Source organism: Camelina sativa, chromosome 6, assembly GCF_000633955.1.
Source record: "Camelina sativa cultivar DH55 chromosome 6, Cs, whole genome shotgun sequence".
Classification (NCBI taxonomy): domain Eukaryota; kingdom Viridiplantae; phylum Streptophyta; class Magnoliopsida; order Brassicales; family Brassicaceae; genus Camelina; species Camelina sativa.
Genome location: NC_025690.1, coordinates 18,281,588 through 18,301,233, shown reverse-complemented (window position 1 = coordinate 18,301,233; position 19,646 = coordinate 18,281,588). Strand labels below are relative to the sequence as shown.

Below are 19,646 nucleotides of genomic sequence, written 5' to 3'. Positions count from 1 at the left end.
CTAAATACGACTCTATCGTGCGAGGTGAGTATTTTTCTAGCTACCCTCGCTTATATATTACAATATGCATGAATTGAAACTTCAATTATTATGATTCATACTTGTTCGTCGTGGGTCTTGTGCTATTTCGAGATTCTAGTTATTTATTGTTGTGCAAGAAAGGCTTGTTTTGACTAGATTTTCTCTATGTTTCGTGACTTTACAGAAGCAAAACACCTGTTTGATCAGAATTCTGTCTCTTGGGGTTTCCCAACAATGGTTCATCGTACCATACTAAACCTATATAGTGAATTGTTGGTGAACGGAGACTTAACGATTGTAGCCCACGTTGATGTTCTTGAAGTTATTGGCAAACCAGAGGTAGAGGAAACAGTATCATATATGGATGTCAAGGGGTTTCAAGTTCTTTCTTCACAGGTAAGAAAACGTCATCAGTTTCTTTATATTAGACAAGCTACGGTAAGTAATAATCATTTGTGTTTCACTGGCAGGTGAAATCTTTGAACCGTTTGCTTGAAAGACACCCGGATATTGCAAAAAACAGCCGTATAAAAAACCAATATGTGAAGACAGGGTACATTAATGCCATACTCAGCATGAATGAGACTCTGCGCCGGTCGCCTAAGGAAATCTCCAAAGATGAACTGGCAGATGCATATGCTTTACTGGAACCCATGAACGAGTGTGGATTTATGTTGGATTGGTTGAGGAAGAAACTTGATCAAGTGTCTAAAAAGAAGAAGAAAGATGAAGCTGGTGAGACTCGGATTCAAGAAATTGAACAAGAGTTGAAGGATTTGAAGCTTAAGTGTTCAGACCTCGAAGCCCAGTTGGAGAAGGAGAAAGCAGAGGTTTTGGCTGCCATAGCTCCCCTCTCACTGTCTGATGATGATGGTAGTGAAGATGATGATGATGATGATGATGAAGATGATTATGATGATTATGATGATTATGATGATGAGTTTTATGATAATGTTGGTTATTTTAAGTTAGGCAATTAGATTTAGGTTCTGCTATAGTACTAGAGTGACCTGGCCTGTTCTTTTGCTTTCTCCCTTCTAAAGATAAAATAAAAATAAAAAAAAATAGTTACAAGATTTTTTTCAGCAGTTAAGAGAATTTATGTTCACACATTACATATAAGTATTCAGTGTGGTTAAGGGTTCTTAATTTGTCTTTAAAGCATTGTTTTTCCTGATGAAAAACTAATCTTGGAAAACTGAAGAGTCGAAGCCAAACGAACGTATGTTATTTATTTCTTAAATCAGCTGTCTCATCATTTATCACGAGAGGAGCCAAGGCTTTTCTCATAAGTCTATATACAAATGCATGCATTTTCTTTTATTTTACTTTTTGGAAACAGAGATGCATGGATTTTCATCAACAAGGGTATTGATCCTTTGGATTTCTCTTCTTCATGCTCTTGCTGTTTAAATATTGCATGAAATCTTAATGTGATCAAAAGAAAGGAAAAAAAAAAAGAGAGTCAATTTAAGTTACTTTAATCTGATGATGCATACGAAGAGGATTGGAAAAATTAATAATGATGAAATAGTGGACGTCAATGGGTTTCAAGTTCCTTCTTCACAGGTAGTCAAATTTTGAATTTCCGCTAATTTTATGTTTTTTGTTTGTTTCTTGTTTTATATGTTTTTTTTATGATAGGTCAAACTGGTGAGGCAAATATTCGAAACGCACCCGGGCACTGCATCAGGTTTTCGTCCAAAGAAACAACAGCTCAAAACAGCTTACATTGATGTCCTCCTTGATCTTATCGGAATGTTTTGTCGATCGCCTCATGAGCTAACTGATGAGGACTTAGACGAAGCAGACAAGACACTTTTCGACCTGGAAGATGCAGGGTTTAAGTTGGATTGGCTAATGATGAAGATTTGGAATGTTTATGTAAAGAAGAAGAAAGAGCAAGAAAGTGGCGCTCGGATCAGAGAACTCCAAGGAGAGGTGCATAAACAAAAGTTTGTTTTGTTGTATTTCGAGAACGAACTGAAGATTGAGAAGGAACTGGCTATGGCTGCTCGTGCTCCACTTGATTTCAGTGATATTGTGTAAAATGAAATTCACCAGTGACTCAGATTCTCTAGTTTTTATGTTTTATATCCTTTTATTGTGACAGTGAATTTCTCATCTATAAGAAAGAACTCGAAAGATAAAAAAAACACTTGAATATAATAACACCTCTCTTATTATTGATTTAGAAAACTTCTCAAAAACTAAATCTCTCTCTCTCAAGTCTTATGAAACACCTCTTCATACACTCCTATATTTATAGGTTTAACTATTCCTAAACCTATTAGAATTAACATTATACATCTTAATGTTAATAGGAACTTTTCATTTTCCTAAACTATCTCTTTTGGCAACTTCCTAAGAGATAACTTCTAACATAAGTTGGAATTATCCAACATCAACTAGTTAACTCCTCTTTTCTTCATGGCTATTAGAAATAGAAATATTAAGGATTGTTATGTAAATATACTGAGGAAGATGTAAAACAGGGTATCGATTGTAGAATGTTTTTTTTTTCGTGTTTCTCATTCATCGACTCTCAAGTATATATACATACAAAAGGATCCAGTTACCAAACTAAGAAGATTGCATCTTATCAATGCTAACCTTTCTCTCCAAGCTAAAACTTACCAAAAAACATATACACAGAATATACACTAATTACTCTCTCAAATAATCTCTAACACCCCCCCCCCCTCAAGTTGGAGCATACGGATTGTAAATGCCCAACTTGGACACCATTGAATGAAATTCACTCTGTCCGAACGACTTAGTAAAAATATCGGCCAACGGATCTTTAGTATGCACCTTCTTGGTCCGTATTGTCCCATTCATGATTGCATCTCTTATGCAATGACAGTCAACCTCCACATGCTTCGTACGTTCATGAAAAACGGGATTTGCGGCTATATGCAGTGCCGCCTGATTGTCACAGTGTAATGCCATTGGTTATGTGTGACTCACACCAAGATCTTTGAGCAACGCCTTCAACCATTGCAGTTCACATACCGTAAGTGCCATGGACCTATATTCGGATTCAGCCGAGGATCGAGAGGTGACACTCTGTTTTTTTTTTCCAAGACACCGGAGAATCACCAAGAGTAATAAACCAGCCACCAACCGATTTACGAGATAGAGGACATCCAGCATAATCTGCATCACACCATCCAACTAACTGTAAATTTGAATCAGATTTCAACAATATACCTTGTCCTGGTGTTCCTTTCAAATAATGAACTACTCGCAAGGCACTGAGCCAATGATCGTGACGAGGCACCTTCATGAATTGCAACAGAACATTAACGACATATGCTAAATCAGGTCGTGTTGCTAACAAATAAAGCAACTGTCCCACCAGCCGTCGGTACTTCTCAGGATTAACCATAAGTGGTCCTTTAGAGAGGCCAAGATTATGTTGTTGTTCCAATGGAGTGATAGCAGGCTGCGCTCCCAACAAACCAGCTTCATTGATGATATCAAGAGTGTATTTTCTTTGACACAAGAAAATACTTTCTTTGCTTCTTGCAACTTCGATACCTAGGAAGTATCTCAAAGGACCCAGATCTTTCATGTGAAAACACTCACCCAAGTAACTTTTAAACTTGCTTATCTCAGCGGAATCATTCCCTCCAATGATCAGATCATCAACATAAACCAGAATATATATCTCAGATTTTCCTTGCCGCAAGTAAAACAGAGAATAATCATCTCTCGACTGAAAAACCATATTCAAAGAGAGCTCCACACAGCTATGTAAACCAACACCTTGGTGATTGCTTCAACCCGTAAATCGATTTCTTCAGTCTACACACCATGTTTTTACCGCTTGTTCGAAAACCAAGTGGTAATGTCATATAGACTTCTTCTTCCAGATCTCCATGCAGAAATGCGTTCACATCCATTTGATTCAATTCCCAGTTCTTCGCGGCAGCAATCTCCAAAAAAAATCGAATTGTCGACATTTTAACAATAGGTGCGAATGTCTCTGTGTAATCAACTCCTTCCTTCTGTCGATTTCCAAGTTCCACTAAACGAGCTTTGGACCTCTCAATTGTCCCATCAGAGTTGTACTTAATTTTAAACACCCACTTACAACCGATAGCCTTCTTGCCTGGAGGAAGTTCCGTCAGATCAAACGTCTCGTTTAGTTCCATAGCACCAACTTCGTGGGACATAGCAACTCTCAAACATTTATCCACCACTGCTTCTCAAAATGTTTCTGGTTCCGTGTTCTCACTTACTGTGGCAAAAAAGGCAAGAAACGGAGCAGAAAAATTGGTTGCATCGAGATAGTCAGATAGTGGATACAAAATGTTTTCATCGGACTCAATCTTGATGATAGTATTCATCACATAATCTTTAAACTTACTTGGCGATTTTGTGACTCTCAAACAAGGCCCAAATCTTTCCACATGCGCAAGATTTTCGGATTCACTATCTTCATTTTCGGATTCACTATCTTGAAGAACAACAATCTCCTCTGTTTGTTCTTCTCGATGATCCTCTGGTTCAGCGCGAGGATGCTCCTCTGTTTTAACACAAGAATGCTCCTCTGTTTCAGAATTCTCAATATCACTCTCTTGCGCAACCTGAGTATCACGCAACTCCAAAGATTCTTCCAAAATTCGTTCGTCTTCGTCCTCTTCTTCCCAGCCGAAATCTGAAATGTCATCGTCAGCTCGCATGTCCACTAACACCTCACTGCTCATCGGAAAAGCATTCTCAACAAAAACCACATCTCGTGATACAAACAGTTCTTCTGTTTCCAAATCAAAAATATTCCATCCCTTCTTCTCAAAAGGATAACCCAGGAAAATGCATTTTCTACTACGAGCTTTGAACTTATCTCCTCCACGACGTTGCTTGTGCGCAAAAGCCAAACAACCAAACACTCGCAAGTTTTCGTATGCTGGAGTCTTGTTATAAATGAGCTCATATGGAGTTTTCCCTTTTAGCAACCGTGACGGAGTCCGATTGATGAGATAATCAGCAGTTAACACACTTTCTCCCCAAAACTTCGCAGAAAGGGACGATTGAAACAACAAGGCCCAGGCCACATTCAGAATGTGTCGATGCTTTCTTTCTACTCTCCCATTTTGTTGTGGTGTCCCAACACACGAAGTCTGATGTATGATTCCCATCCGTTGGAACTCAGACGCAAGGCTTATAAACTTTGTACCGTTATCACTCTGCAAAATTTTTATATCTTTGTTGAAATGTCTTGACACCAATGCCACAAAGTTCATCAAAGTTTATTTTACTTGTGACTTTTCTGGCAACAAATAAACCCAAACTCTTCACGAGAAATCATCCACAATGGTCAGAAAATAATAAGAATTGCACAAAGTTGGATGTCGATATGGACCCCATAATTTTACATGTATCATATCAAAAACTCCATCATTTTTATTATCACTGGTATGAAAAACCTCACAGCAATGTTTAGCCTTTAAACAAATGTCACAAACTGAAAAGTCCTTATTCCTATTATCAACAACTGGAAGTAAATCAAAAACACCATTGGAAGGATACCCAAGCCTCTGATGCCAAAGGTCTTCAGCTCCATCTTTATTCAAATGCAAGACTCGAAACTCTCTCAGTCGACGAAAAAAATACAGTCTATCCTTAAGTTCTCCTGCTCCAGTCACACTCCTTGTTATACGGTCCTGAATCACACACCCCTTATCAGCAATCTGCATTACCACATCTAAATCGGCAACAAGTTGTGACACATATATCAAATTGCATTTCAGTCCTGGCACAAACAGCACATTTTTTAGTTCAAACTCATCATCAAATCTCATTGTTCCCTTTTCTTTTGCCAAACTACTCTCTCCATTTGGCAACCCTATTGTACACTGCAATATATATTTTCGGTTTAACAACAAATCACTAAAACTTGTCATGTGATTTGTAGCTCCAATGTCTATTACCCAATCAAGTAAGAGAGACTTACCACTGAGACGAGGTGTGTTTCCCTTACTGCTCTCAAGAAGTTTCACGAGTTTTCCCCATTGCTCGTTTGTTAGCCCTGTATAGCCACTCCTTTCAGCTTCCACACTCGTCTCGGCTCCATCTTGTGCAACCATCACGTTCGCACGAGCCATTCCGCCACGTCCTCTTCCGGTTCCTTGGCGACCTCCTCCTCGTGCAAATCCTCCAATGCCTCGAGATCGCTCACTCCACCACTCTGGATACCCGATCACTTGAAAGCAAGTATCAAGTGTATGTCCAGTTTTCTTACATACTGAACACACCATCTTTCCCTTTTCTTCCTTACCACCCATGTGGTTTCCTCCTCGGAATGCGAATGCCACTTGTGTGTTCTCTTATTCCCTTCCGCTCATGACGGTGTTAACTCGCTCCACAGACTTCACTTTTGAGTACACTTGATTCATGTTTGGAAGAGGGTCAGTGCTGATGATCGAAGTTCTCACTCCTCCATATAAGGACGTGTCAAGTACAAGGAGGAATTGATGGATCCTATCATCCTCTCTTTTCTTCTCCAATTCAACATTGACGTTGCAAGAGCATCCTCCACACTTGCAAGATATGACCTTGTCATAATTAGTCAAATCTTCCCATAACATCTGCAGCTTTCCATAGTATTCAATTACACTCAGATTTCCTTGGCGACAATAAGCAAGTTCCGCCTTAATCTCTTGAATTCTTGGTCCATTTCCTTCAGAGAAACGGTCTTTTATCTCTATCCAAAGCTCCTTTGGATCTTCCTTGTTTGCCAGAGTTCTTCTCACCTTTGGATCTATTGTGTTGAGAATCCAAAGTGCCACCATCGACTTTGCCGATATCCATCTTCATATTAGGCTTCATCTTCATCCGGTTTTGACACGATTCCGTCGACAAAGCCGTACTTCTTCTTGACTCGCAATGTAGTCCGCACCGCCTGAGCCCATTCGTCAAAGTTGTCTCCGTTAAATTGAACTTGCGCTATGATCGCGCCAGGGTTCTCGGTTGGTGCCAGTTGAAACACTGAAACTGCCGCCTTTGAACCTTCTGTTTTCAAGATCACCTTTGTCTCTTCTGCCATCTTTTTTTTTTTTTTTTAATCTTCAAATTTTCTAGCCAAATGGCTTTGATACCATGTAAAACAGGGTATCGATTGTAGAATGTTTTTTTTCGTGTTTCTCATTCATCGACTCTCAAGTATATATACATACAAAAGGATCCAGTTACCAAACTAAGAAGATTGCATCTTATCAATGCTAACCTTTCTCCCCAAACTAAAACTTACCAAAAAACATATACACAGAATATACACTAATTACTCTCTCAAATATTCTCTAACAGAAGAGTTTAAGGATTCGAAGCAGAAGTGTTAAGGCTTCAAGCCTTGGAGCTCTTCTGAAGAAGGAGAAGGCAAATGGTTTGGCCGCGAGAGCTCTTTCTTGTTGTTTGATAAAGATGATGACCTAATTAATGTAAATGTTTGTATGAACTGATAATTATTATTGAGTACAATGATCGACTTGTATACACGTATAGACATTGCTACGGTATTGTAAAGAGAGTAATGACATGATACAATTTACATGATTGGAAGATACTAACTAGCAAGTGATTGATGATGATTGATCCTTGATAATTAAGTGGCTTCCCCCATTGATGTTGTGCATAATGGTTATAGCGTTAATATATAGATCCGTCAATGATGCAACGCATTGTTGGATCTCTTCTACTTTTCTCAATGGACTTTTGTTATCGAGTTTTCAGTTGGTGTTCTTGTTTAGTTTTCAATTTGTTTTATCTTGATTAGTTTTGCTTATTCACGGTTTTCGACAAGCTTTTGGTCTTCGCACACAAAAAGTTTCGGCCAAACAAGTGTGGATCCTTGCTTCTTGGTTATTATTGTTGGCGTTTTGCTAGTGCAATTGATTTTTGTGATCTACTTCTCCAATCTTTTGTGCAACTGAAAAATAAGGTTTTGTTGTTACGCAACCTAAAAGAGAAATTAACAAAGGATGGAAGAAATTTTTTGTTTAATTTGAAACATTTAAACAACTAATATAAAACACCGAATACAATAGCCCCACATTCCAATATCGCCTTTGGGATCATCAGAGTAAAATTTAACAGTTTTAGGTCATTACTTTTTACAGAATTAATGAAACAAATATCGAAATGGCACACACAAATTCAGAACTCTCACATGGTTTTGCTCTTTGTTCTTGGGAATGGAAAAATAGTGAAACGCAACGTTGGTTAAGGGCCCAACGATATATAGTAAATCTTTTGACCGCCTAGGCCCAACTAATTTTTAACCCTACGAACTATACATATGAGGAGCCGAAACATATATTTCGCTGTGTGGTAAAGCAATCGACTCTTTTTGGCTCCAGCTGGAGACCAGTTTTTAGAAAAAGAATAGACAGGAATGTGTTGTTCCTCTTTGTTAATTATTTTTGTTACCATTTACAAGTAACATATTTTCCAAAACATGGACCCCACACTATTCTTATATGTTCTTTTTTTTTTAGGAATCACACAAAAAATTTGTTCCTCTCCAATTTGTTAGTGGAACAAACAGGAAAACAAATTAATTATCATGTACCATACAATTTGTTCTGTTTATCCTCTCCACCCATCCCTCTTATGTTTCTTTTTTTTTTAATAATTTTTTTCTTATTTGTTCTTTTTTATTCCTGTTCCTTCTCATTCTTTTCATTCTTCAATGGGTTACCAGTTAGAGCTTTTGTGTTTCTACGGTGTGGTAACTTGTAGGAAAAGATTTGCTTGCAAGGCTATATATATACCGATTAAAGTACAATCTTAATCTTTATTTTTGTCGCGTGTCTCAAGTTTGGTGTGTAGGAGTAGGAGTCATCATCGTCATCAAGAACAATGGAGAAGCAAGTTGCTAAGAGTTTCACTTGGGTGATTAAGAAATTTATATCTGTGAAATCCGAGTATATCTATTCGGACGTATTCGTGGTTGATGGCTGCAACTGGTACGAAGAAGAACTTGTCTTTAGGTTTAGGTTTACGTACGGGATTAATATATATTCTCCTTTTTTGTTCTGCTTAATTGATTGTTTTCTCAGGTTTTTGCTTGCAGGCGTCTTCTGGCTTATCCCAAGGGAGAGAATAAGCAAAGTGATTATCTGTCTCTGTATCTTGAGGTTGCTGATCATGAATTATTGCCTTGTGGATGGAGAAGACAAGCAAAAGTTTCTTTTACTATACCACATCATGTTACGCCTAAATATTCTATCGTACGAGGTGAGTATTATTTTTCTACCCTCGCGTATATATTACAATATGAATTTAAACTTCAATAAATTATTATGATTCATACTTGTTCGTCGTGGGTCTTGTGCTACTGCCTAGTTTAAATCTTGTTTTGACTAGATTTTCTCTATGTTTCGTGACTTTACAGAAGCAAAACACCTGTTTGATCAGAATTCTGTCTCTTGGGGTTTCCCAACAATGGTTCATCGTATCATACTTAACCCATGTAGTGGGTTGTTGGTGAACGGAGACTTAACGATTGTGGCCGACGTTGATGTTCTTCAAGTTACTGGCAAAGCAGAGGTACGAGAGGAAACAATATCATATATGGATGTCAAGGGGTTTCAAGTTCTTTCTTCACAGGTAAGAAAACTTCATCAGTTTCTTTATATTATATATACAAGCTAGTAAGCTACAAATATAAGTAATCATTTGTGTTTCACTGGCAGGTGAAATCTTTGAACCGTTTGCTTGAAAGACACCCGGATATTGCAAAAAACAGCCGTATAAAAAACCAATATGTGAAGACAGGGTACATTAATGCCATACTCAGCATGAATGAGACTCTGCGCCGGTCGCCTAAGGAAATCTCCAAAGATGAACTGGCAGATGCATGTGCTTTACTGGAACCCATGAACGAGTGTGGATTTATGTTGGATTGGTTGAGGAAGAAACTTGATCAAGTGTCTAAAAAGAAGAAGAAAGATGAAGCTGGAGAGACTCGGATTCCAGAAATTGAACAAGAGTTGAAGGATTTGAAGCTGAAGTGTTCAGACCTCGAAGCCCAGTTGGAGAAGGAGAAGGCAGAGGTTTTGGCTGCTATAGCTCCCCGCTCGCTGTCTGATGAAGATGAAGATGAAGATGAAGATGAAGATGAAGATGAAGATGAAGATGATGATGATTATTATGATTATGATGATGACCTGGCCTGTTCTTTTGCTTTATCCCTTCTAAAGAAAAAAATGAATAAAAATAGTTAAAAAGAGATTTATTTTCAGCAGTAAAGAGAATTAATGTTCACACATCTTATATAAGTTTCCAGTGTGGTTAAATGTTCTCAATGTGTCTTTACGGAATTGAGTTTTGTGATGAAAATATTAAAAAGTATCTTGGAAAAATGAAGAGTCGAAAGCCAAACGAATTTGATGCAGGGTTTAATTAAGTTGGATTGGCGCCTAAAGAATAAAGATGAAGCAAGAGCAAGAAAGTAGCGCTCGGAACAATATATAATTCGGTAAAAAATATAATGGTTATTCACAAGATCGACTGATCAAAAGATATATAAAAAAAAAAAATCAATTGCTTAAACAAACCTATTCATTGATGTTAAAAAAAACTATTAATAAATTGATTGATTTATCCGGATTAATAGAACTGATTTCCTTGACCCTTTGTTTAAGGAGGATTCAGTTCAAATATGTATACCAACAGTAAAACCCCTATCACTCATTAACTACATCGTCCGTGAGACCAAAAACACCATCCATCACTTAAGCGCCCCAGTTCGTTATTTCGAGTGTTACAAGGAGGCTGCTTCAATGGGGAATCAAGTTGATAACAAGTTCACGTGGCTGATTAAGGATTACTGCACTTGGCTACCGAATTCATATCGTTCTGATCAATTTGTGATCGGTGGCTGCAAATGGTAAGATGATGAAACTTTGCGATCTAATAATGTTTCTCCTTCAATCTAGTTTTGACAAGGACTATACTTACCATTACTTTTCTATGTTTTTTTCCTTTCAGGTATCTTCATGCCTGTTTCAGGCGACATAGAGATAAAGATTTTAACTGTTTGTATGTGTGTCTGGGAGATGCTGATTTTGAGTCCGCTTGGCGTCGTGGCGAAAGATGGATAAAGTCCGTACAAGTAACCTTCACTATGGTAAATCAACTTTCTCAGGAACACTCAAAAGTGAAAGGTGATTGCTTGCGCTGCAAGATTCTATTTATATGTGTTGTGTTTAAGGCTTTTTTTTGTTTTGACTGAAGTTGTATGTTGTGTGAGTTTTACAGCAGCAGACTTCTTGTTTGATCATAAGAAACCAAAGTGTTCTATATCTATGATCCGCCTTATCAAGCTTCATGCAAAAGATGCTGGATTTCTTGTGAACGATGAACTCGAGATTGTTGCTGTGATAGATGTTCTTAGTGTATCAGATGGATCTGTAAAGGCCAAGAAACCTTTGAATAGGCCTGAAGAACCAATAGATTTGGTGCATGTCAATGGGTTACAAGTTCTTCCTTCAGAGGTAAGAATACTTTTCGTTTAACTTTCATCATTGCTGCTTTTTTGTCCGATTTGGGACAAGATGTGGTTTTCTTTTTGTTGGAAACTTCTTATTGCTGAATGTATAGATATGAGTTTTACTCTACTCATCCCTTTTTTTTACTAAGCAGGTGGATTTGGCGAGGCGTATCTTTGATTTACACCCAAAGACTGCAAAGAAGTACCGTACGAAGAACGAATATATGAGAAGATTTCATACGAAAGTCCTCCTCGATCTAACCAAGAGGTTCTTCAAAGTTCCATATGAAGACTCCAGTTATGTTGTGTCTGATTTTGAAGGTTCTCTGACACACCTGAAATTAAAAGTGTTGGGTTTAAGTTGGATTGGTTGGAGAAGAAACTTGATGAAGTGAAAGAGAACAAGAAGAAATGTGCCCGATTGACTAAATTGGAGCAGCAGCGGCAAGACATGATGGATAAGTGCACAGACGTAAGAAACCAGCTGGAGAAGGAGAGGGCAGAGATTAAGAAGACAGCTTATGATCTATCTTTCATTGATATTGTTTGATGACTCAAGTTCTTAGGAATTTGAAGTTTGGTTTTGTTTTTTATTTGGTGTTATGGTCTCTATGTTCGTTAATAAGAGTCCTCTGCTTTAACTTAAGAAGCTAAAAAGAGTAATATGTGAGTTAGAGGTTGCCACATTTTTGTAAAGACTTATATGTGGTACTTTGTGGTTGATGATTGTCTCGGTTTCTTTAAGCGCTATTTGTTTCTTGATGAATAACTATATGTCTTGGGTGTCTGAACTTGAACAGAGTATAGAGTATTTCTAGATAAGTTAAGATGCCAAATTCGAGTAATATGTTTTGTCTGATCGCCTCACGAGCTTACATGATGAAGACCTAGATGAAGCAGACAACACGCTTTTCGACCTGGAAGTTGTAGGGTTTAAGTTGGATAGGTTAAAAACAAAGCTTTGGGGAAGTTCACGTGAAGAAAAAGCAAGAACAAGAAAGGCAGAGAACTCCAAGTCCAACCAAGAAGATGCAGAACCAGAAACTGGTAATTGTTTAAGGTTTTAACGATTATTCCAGTAAAATTTAAATCGGGTGAGACTAAAATATACATAAATCAACAATTAATTGCTAAATCAATCCTATAAACAGGTAGTTTGACCCTGTATTTAGGAGGATTCGTTGCAATTGTAGATTTTATAAAGTAGCAACAGTTTTAAACCCTGGGAGCCCTTAACACTCGCATTCCTCGTGGTAAAATCCTTATAACCATAGATTTTTCTAGTCTTTGAGACCTTGTTAAAATCTTACCTATATTGTGGTTCGATTTTCATTTCTCATCTTCATGTTCAGGTAGTTTGATTGCAAGAAGTAATATGGGGAATCAAGTCGATAACAAGTACACATGGTTAATCAAGAATTTATCCTCTGTGAGCTGCCAGACCATTTATTCAGATATAATCTTGATGGCTGGCTACAAATGGTAAGTTGAGAACAAGTTTTTTTTTTTTTTTAAATGTTTTTTTTTCAATATTAGCTTTGCGAGGACATCCATAGTTTTTTTTTTTTGCTTTGCAGGCAAATTCTGGCCTATCCCAAGGGAAAAAATGGTAATCAGTCGTTTTGTTTGGATCTGGAACTTCTTGATTGTGGATCCTTTCCGTCTCAATGGAAAAGGGCCGTGAAGTTTTCCTTTACTGTAGTCAATTATTTCTCCAAGAAACTCTCAAAAGAGATAGGTGATTACTTGTGCTGCAAGATTTATCTATATATATATATATATATTGTGTTTGTTGAAATGCTTGTTTTGAATAAAGTTTTATTCATGTTTCGTGACTTTTCAGTACTAACACACTGGTTTCATAAGAAGGAACGAAGCAAGGGTATATCCATGCTTCCCCTTAGCCAACTTACGGACAAACAATCTGGGTTTCTGGTGGATGGAGAAGTCGAAGTTGTTGTTCGGATCAATGTTCATGAAACTGATCCCTTATTCGATGGATCAAATGACGAGGTGGCAACGACACTTGTAAGAACCGTAAAGCCAAATGATGATGGTGCGATGTCTAGTAAGGCAAATTTGGTGTATGTCAATGGGTTTCAAGTTCTTCCTTCACAGGTAAGATAACAAGAAAGGTGCAACTTTAAAACTGAACTTACTATACCCTTCAGTTTACTCAATGGGTTTTACTTTATTCATCCTTTACTCGCAGGTGGGTTTTGTGAGGCGCATCTTTGGAAAACACCCAGACACAGCAGTAGAATGCTGTACAAAGAACCAAGATCTGAGAACATCATACATTAATGTCCTCTTCACCCTTATCAAGATGCTCTACAAAAGGACTCAGGATCAATCAACTGATGATCTGTCCGATGCAGAAGCTGCTCTGGCATACATGAAAAGTGTTGGGTTTAAGGTAAATTGGCTGGAGAAGAAACTTGTTGAAGTGAAAGAAAACAAGAAGAGATGTGACCAGGTGACTGAACTGGAGCAACAGCTGCAAGACTTGATGAATAAGTACACANCGATGGATCAAATGACGAGGTGGCAACGACACTTGTAAGAACCGTAAAGCCAAATGATGATGGTGCGATGTCTAGTAAGGCAAATTTGGTGTATGTCAATGGGTTTCAAGTTCTTCCTTCACAGGTAAGATAACAAGAAAGGTGCAACTTTAAAACTGAACTTACTATACCCTTCAGTTTACTCAATGGGTTTTACTTTATTCATCCTTTACTCGCAGGTGGGTTTTGTGAGGCGCATCTTTGGAAAACACCCAGACACAGCAGTAGAATGCTGTACAAAGAACCAAGATCTGAGAACATCATACATTAATGTCCTCTTCACCCTTATCAAGATGCTCTACAAAAGGACTCAGGATCAATCAACTGATGATCTGTCCGATGCAGAAGCTGCTCTGGCATACATGAAAAGTGTTGGGTTTAAGGTAAATTGGCTGGAGAAGAAACTTGTTGAAGTGAAAGAAAACAAGAAGAGATGTGACCAGGTGACTGAACTGGAGCAACAGCTGCAAGACTTGATGAATAAGTACACAAGCGTAGGTCAACAGCTGGAAAAGGAGAGGGCAGAGATTAAGAAGGCCGCATCTCCTGATATATCTTTTAATGATGTTGTTTGATGACGTTTTGTTCTTGGAACTTGAAGTTTGGTTTTCTTTTTTTAGGTTTTCTCTAGTCTCTGTTCGCTAATAAGATTAAACTTGAAAATCATGCATGGTTAAAAAAGATAAGGATTTTTTTTTTACATCTGATAAGGATTTGTTTAGAAAGAAAAAAATAGGATGGCCTTATTTTTTCTTTACTTGTTTTTTTAAATATAAAATGACATGGCAGAAAATGATTGGCTAGGTAGGTGGCTTGTGATCATAATATAAAGGAACCGCCACCAACAGTAAAACCCTAAGAGTTCTGTTTTTTTTTTTTTATTCCTGGTAAATCCTGAACCATTGATCTTTCTAGTCTTTGATTTGATCCTGCACTATATATGTTCGTTATTACTTTTATAAATTGATGTCTAAGAGTGTTACGCTTCGATCGATTCCTCAAGGAAACTGTAAATCTCTGTTTTGGATTTGTTGCTCGAGATTCTAGGGCTTAATAAGCTCTTCTTCATGTTTTGGTAGTTTGGTTGCAAAAGGAGTCTTCAATGGGGAATCAAGTTGATAGAAAGTTTACTTGGGTGATTAAGAATTTTTCCACTTTGCAATCTGAAAAAATCTATTCAGACGAATTTGTGATCAGCGGCTGCAAGTGGTAAGAAAAGAAAAGTTTTTACGCCATCAATTAATGTGAGTCGCATCCATTGTAGACTTGTAGTTTAATGTTGGTTTTTGCTTGCAGGCGTCTTCTAGCCTTTCCCGAGGGAAATAACAGCCCTAATAATTTTTCTCTGTATCTGATAGTTGCTGATTATGAATCATTGCCTTCTGAGTGTAAAAGGAACGTATTTTTTACGTTTACTCTAGTAAACCAACTTCATGAGAGACTCTCACGAGTGAAAGGTGATTCTTCCGATAACTTTTTTCTCTTTTAGTCGTAGGAATTGTGTTGGGTAGTGCTTGTTTTGACTATGTATATATCTTTCGCAGTAGCAAGAAACTGGCTAGACCAGAAGGCACCAGACTGGGGTTTTACATCCATGATTTCCCTTATCGAACTTCATGCCAAAGATGGTGGATATCTTTTGAACGATGAACTCAAGATTGTTATTGAGTTATATGTTCTTGAAGTTATTGGCAAATTAGATGTACCAGAGGAATCTAAGGAGGCAACCAAACCTCTGAAAACGATGAATCACAATGATGATGACGAGGACATCCCAGGAGATTTGGTGGATGTCAATGGGTTTCAAGTTCTTCCTTCACAGGTACGTANCCCTTCAGTTTACTCAATGGGTTTTACTTTATTCATCCTTTACTCGCAGGTGGGTTTTGTGAGGCGCATCTTTGGAAAACACCCAGACACAGCAGTAGAATGCTGTACAAAGAACCAAGATCTGAGAACATCATACATTAATGTCCTCTTCACCCTTATCAAGATGCTCTACAAAAGGACTCAGGATCAATCAACTGATGATCTGTCCGATGCAGAAGCTGCTCTGGCATACATGAAAAGTGTTGGGTTTAAGGTAAATTGGCTGGAGAAGAAACTTGTTGAAGTGAAAGAAAACAAGAAGAGATGTGACCAGGTGACTGAACTGGAGCAACAGCTGCAAGACTTGATGAATAAGTACACAAGCGTAGGTCAACAGCTGGAAAAGGAGAGGGCAGAGATTAAGAAGGCCGCATCTCCTGATATATCTTTTAATGATGTTGTTTGATGACGTTTTGTTCTTGGAACTTGAAGTTTGGTTTTCTTTTTTTAGGTTTTCTCTAGTCTCTGTTCGCTAATAAGATTAAACTTGAAAATCATGCATGGTTAAAAAAGATAAGGATTTTTTTTTTACATCTGATAAGGATTTGTTTAGAAAGAAAAAAATAGGATGGCCTTATTTTTTCTTTACTTGTTTTTTTAAATATAAAATGACATGGCAGAAAATGATTGGCTAGGTAGGTGGCTTGTGATCATAATATAAAGGAACCGCCACCAACAGTAAAACCCTAAGAGTTCTGTTTTTTTTTTTTTATTCCTGGTAAATCCTGAACCATTGATCTTTCTAGTCTTTGATTTGATCCTGCACTATATATGTTCGTTATTACTTTTATAAATTGATGTCTAAGAGTGTTACGCTTCGATCGATTCCTCAAGGAAACTGTAAATCTCTGTTTTGGATTTGTTGCTCGAGATTCTAGGGCTTAATAAGCTCTTCTTCATGTTTTGGTAGTTTGGTTGCAAAAGGAGTCTTCAATGGGGAATCAAGTTGATAGAAAGTTTACTTGGGTGATTAAGAATTTTTCCACTTTGCAATCTGAAAAAATCTATTCAGACGAATTTGTGATCAGCGGCTGCAAGTGGTAAGAAAAGAAAAGTTTTTACGCCATCAATTAATGTGAGTCGCATCCATTGTAGACTTGTAGTTTAATGTTGGTTTTTGCTTGCAGGCGTCTTCTAGCCTTTCCCGAGGGAAATAACAGCCCTAATAATTTTTCTCTGTATCTGATAGTTGCTGATTATGAATCATTGCCTTCTGAGTGTAAAAGGAACGTATTTTTTACGTTTACTCTAGTAAACCAACTTCATGAGAGACTCTCACGAGTGAAAGGTGATTCTTCCGATAACTTTTTTCTCTTTTAGTCGTAGGAATTGTGTTGGGTAGTGCTTGTTTTGACTATGTATATATCTTTCGCAGTAGCAAGAAACTGGCTAGACCAGAAGGCACCAGACTGGGGTTTTACATCCATGATTTCCCTTATCGAACTTCATGCCAAAGATGGTGGATATCTTTTGAACGATGAACTCAAGATTGTTATTGAGTTATATGTTCTTGAAGTTATTGGCAAATTAGATGTACCAGAGGAATCTAAGGAGGCAACCAAACCTCTGAAAACGATGAATCACAATGATGATGACGAGGACATCCCAGGAGATTTGGTGGATGTCAATGGGTTTCAAGTTCTTCCTTCACAGGTACGTAAGAATACTTGAGAAAGATTCAAATCTTCGCTTAAGTTTTTTAGAAATTCCAAGCTCAATACACTTCACCATCAGCTGCTTTTTGTTGATTTGAAGGCGCAATATGTGGTATTTTTTTTTGGAAAATTGTTTCTGTTTAAACTTTGAAATTTGATTAGGGTGAGGTTTGTGTCCTACTGGTTTTGGTTTTGATCACACCTTCTTTTTACTCAAAGGTGGGTTTAGCGAGGCTTATCTTTGAAGAACACCCAGCGACTGCATTAGAATGCCGTACAAAGAACCAAAGTCTGAGGACATCATACATGAATCTCCTCTTAAGCCTCATCAAGATGCTCTTCAAAGGACCTGAGGAACAATCCAAGGATGATCTGTCTGATGCAGAAGCTGCTCTGGTATACATGACAAGTTTAGCGTTTAAGTTGGATTGGTTGGAGAAGAAACTTAATGAAGTAAAAGAAAGTTAAGAATATATGTGTCCGGGTGTGTGAAATGAGGCAACACCTGCATGACTTGGAGCAGAAGTCCAAAGACCTTAAAGACCTTAAAGCTCAGCTGAACAAGGCAGAGATTTTGGAGGCCCCAGGCCCAGCTTCTGATCTTTTTCTGTTCCTAAGGACGTGGAGTTTGGTTTTAGTTTTAAGTTTTTTTGGGTGCTCTGGTATCTTTTTGTTCTGTTTTAACTAATATATCCGATGACTGCGTCTAATATCCCAGTTAAGGGTTTCGACATTTAATTGTGAAAATTAACTGTAGGATTTTTTTTTTTTTTTTATTTTGTGGTTGATGAATGATGACTGCGTCTAAGTTACTTTATTGCACTGTGTGTTTCTTGATGAAAAAGTAAATGACGTTGGATGTATGAACAGAGTATATAGTCTTTGCCAAAACGATCGAGTAGCTTGACCTGTGACGCTATTAATATTCGAATGCTAATTAATTATGACAGTTTTATATAAGTTACGATTATATTAACTCACGCTTATTTGAGATTCATGCATCTTCTTCATTTAAATATCATCAGTTACAGCAAGAAACTCCTCAAACACACAAAACTCCCTTTGCCAGCTCTGTCATTACAACTTCTCTGTATCACGGAAGACTTTGATATCGTAACAATGTGGAATGGTGATGGAACCGTGGAGGTCAATGGCTTTCGAATTTTCTATTCAGAGGTGAGCCAAAAAAATATCTCCATTGAAACTCCAATATATCTCTTTCATATTTTAAGTATGGTTTGTAGTTTTTACGTTAATCTTGTTCTCAGGTGGACTGTGTTAGGAGGATCTTTGAGAAACACCCAGAAACCGCAATGAACATTCGTCCGAAGAACCAAATGGTGAAGAATGCTTACATGAACAACCTCCTCGACCTCATCGACATAATTTGCTTAGCTCCTCAAGAGCTAACAGAGGAGGAACTAAGAGATGCGGAGAACACGCTCTTTGAACTGGTGGAGGTAGGTTTCGAGTTGGACTGGTTGAAGAAGAAGCTGGAGGAGCTTTGCGTGAAGAAGAAGAAAATGGAAGCACGTGGGGCTCGGATGAGAGAGCTGGATGGTATGATCGTGGAACAGAGGCGTGTGTTGTGGGCTCTTGAAACGGAACGGAAGAATGAAGAGAACGAAGCTAGATCCGACAGTGCTCGACTTGGTTTCGAGGATGTTTAATTTGAATGAAAAAGTCATCAGTCATGAAAGCCTAAAACAACGTTCTTTCGTTCTTACGTACGTACTTAAGCATATGTGGCGTGGCGTCATCTAACTACAGGGATGATTGAATAAAAAGGCCACATCTTTGCTACCTTGATTTCAAAAGTTTTCTTGTTATGTTCTTCTCCGATAATATTGTTAAGCTTATGTCTTCATCTCTTCTAATTTATAAATTGTTCTAACAAACTTTTTAATTTTTTTTTTTGGTATTTTCATTATTAAGAGAGTAAGAGCTAATAGAGCTAATTTCGTTTTCGTGGCAATTAGCTAGCTTGAGATAACATCACTGTATTTCTAGTATCAGTGACTACGATTTTTATTTTTA

General features: G+C 37.7%; 6 protein-coding genes across 6 annotated transcripts; 5 read left to right on the top strand and 1 right to left on the bottom strand.

Annotated features, from left to right (window-relative positions):
- On the bottom strand, positions 4,236-6,314 carry LOC104699200. The gene is made up of 3 exons (XM_019246389.1): positions 5,984-6,314; positions 5,457-5,782; positions 4,236-5,216 (listed from the first exon to the last, which is right to left on the bottom strand). The coding sequence occupies exons 1-3, from the start codon at positions 6,312-6,314 to the stop codon at positions 4,236-4,238; spliced, it is 1,638 nt and encodes a 545-aa protein (XP_019101934.1).
- Positions 11,299-12,192, top strand: LOC104792121 (MATH domain and coiled-coil domain-containing protein At3g58210-like). Its single transcript, XM_019246557.1, has 2 exons — positions 11,299-11,525; positions 11,674-12,192. Exons 1-2 carry the CDS (start codon positions 11,337-11,339, stop codon positions 11,914-11,916), a joined length of 432 nt encoding a protein of 143 aa, XP_019102102.1. The 5' UTR covers positions 11,299-11,336; the 3' UTR covers positions 11,917-12,192.
- Positions 12,792-14,748, top strand: LOC104792120 (MATH domain and coiled-coil domain-containing protein At3g58240-like). Its single transcript, XM_010518169.1, has 4 exons — positions 12,792-13,003; positions 13,099-13,259; positions 13,365-13,639; positions 14,265-14,748. The coding sequence occupies exons 1-4, from the start codon at positions 12,897-12,899 to the stop codon at positions 14,658-14,660; spliced, it is 939 nt and encodes a 312-aa protein (XP_010516471.1). The 5' UTR covers positions 12,792-12,896; the 3' UTR covers positions 14,661-14,748.
- LOC104699198 (MATH domain and coiled-coil domain-containing protein At3g58270-like) lies at positions 15,188-16,448 on the top strand. The gene is made up of 4 exons (XM_010414533.1): positions 15,188-15,294; positions 15,382-15,542; positions 15,630-15,907; positions 15,965-16,448. The coding sequence occupies exons 1-4, from the start codon at positions 15,188-15,190 to the stop codon at positions 16,358-16,360; spliced, it is 942 nt and encodes a 313-aa protein (XP_010412835.1). The 3' UTR covers positions 16,361-16,448.
- Positions 16,888-18,077, top strand: LOC104699196 (MATH domain and coiled-coil domain-containing protein At3g58270-like). The gene is made up of 4 exons (XM_010414532.1): positions 16,888-16,994; positions 17,082-17,242; positions 17,330-17,607; positions 17,772-18,077. Exons 1-4 carry the CDS (start codon positions 16,888-16,890, stop codon positions 18,075-18,077), a joined length of 852 nt encoding a protein of 283 aa, XP_010412834.1.
- Positions 18,729-19,279, top strand: LOC104792119 (MATH domain and coiled-coil domain-containing protein At2g42465-like). The gene is made up of 2 exons (XM_010518168.1): positions 18,729-18,785; positions 18,878-19,279. The coding sequence occupies exons 1-2, from the start codon at positions 18,729-18,731 to the stop codon at positions 19,277-19,279; spliced, it is 459 nt and encodes a 152-aa protein (XP_010516470.1).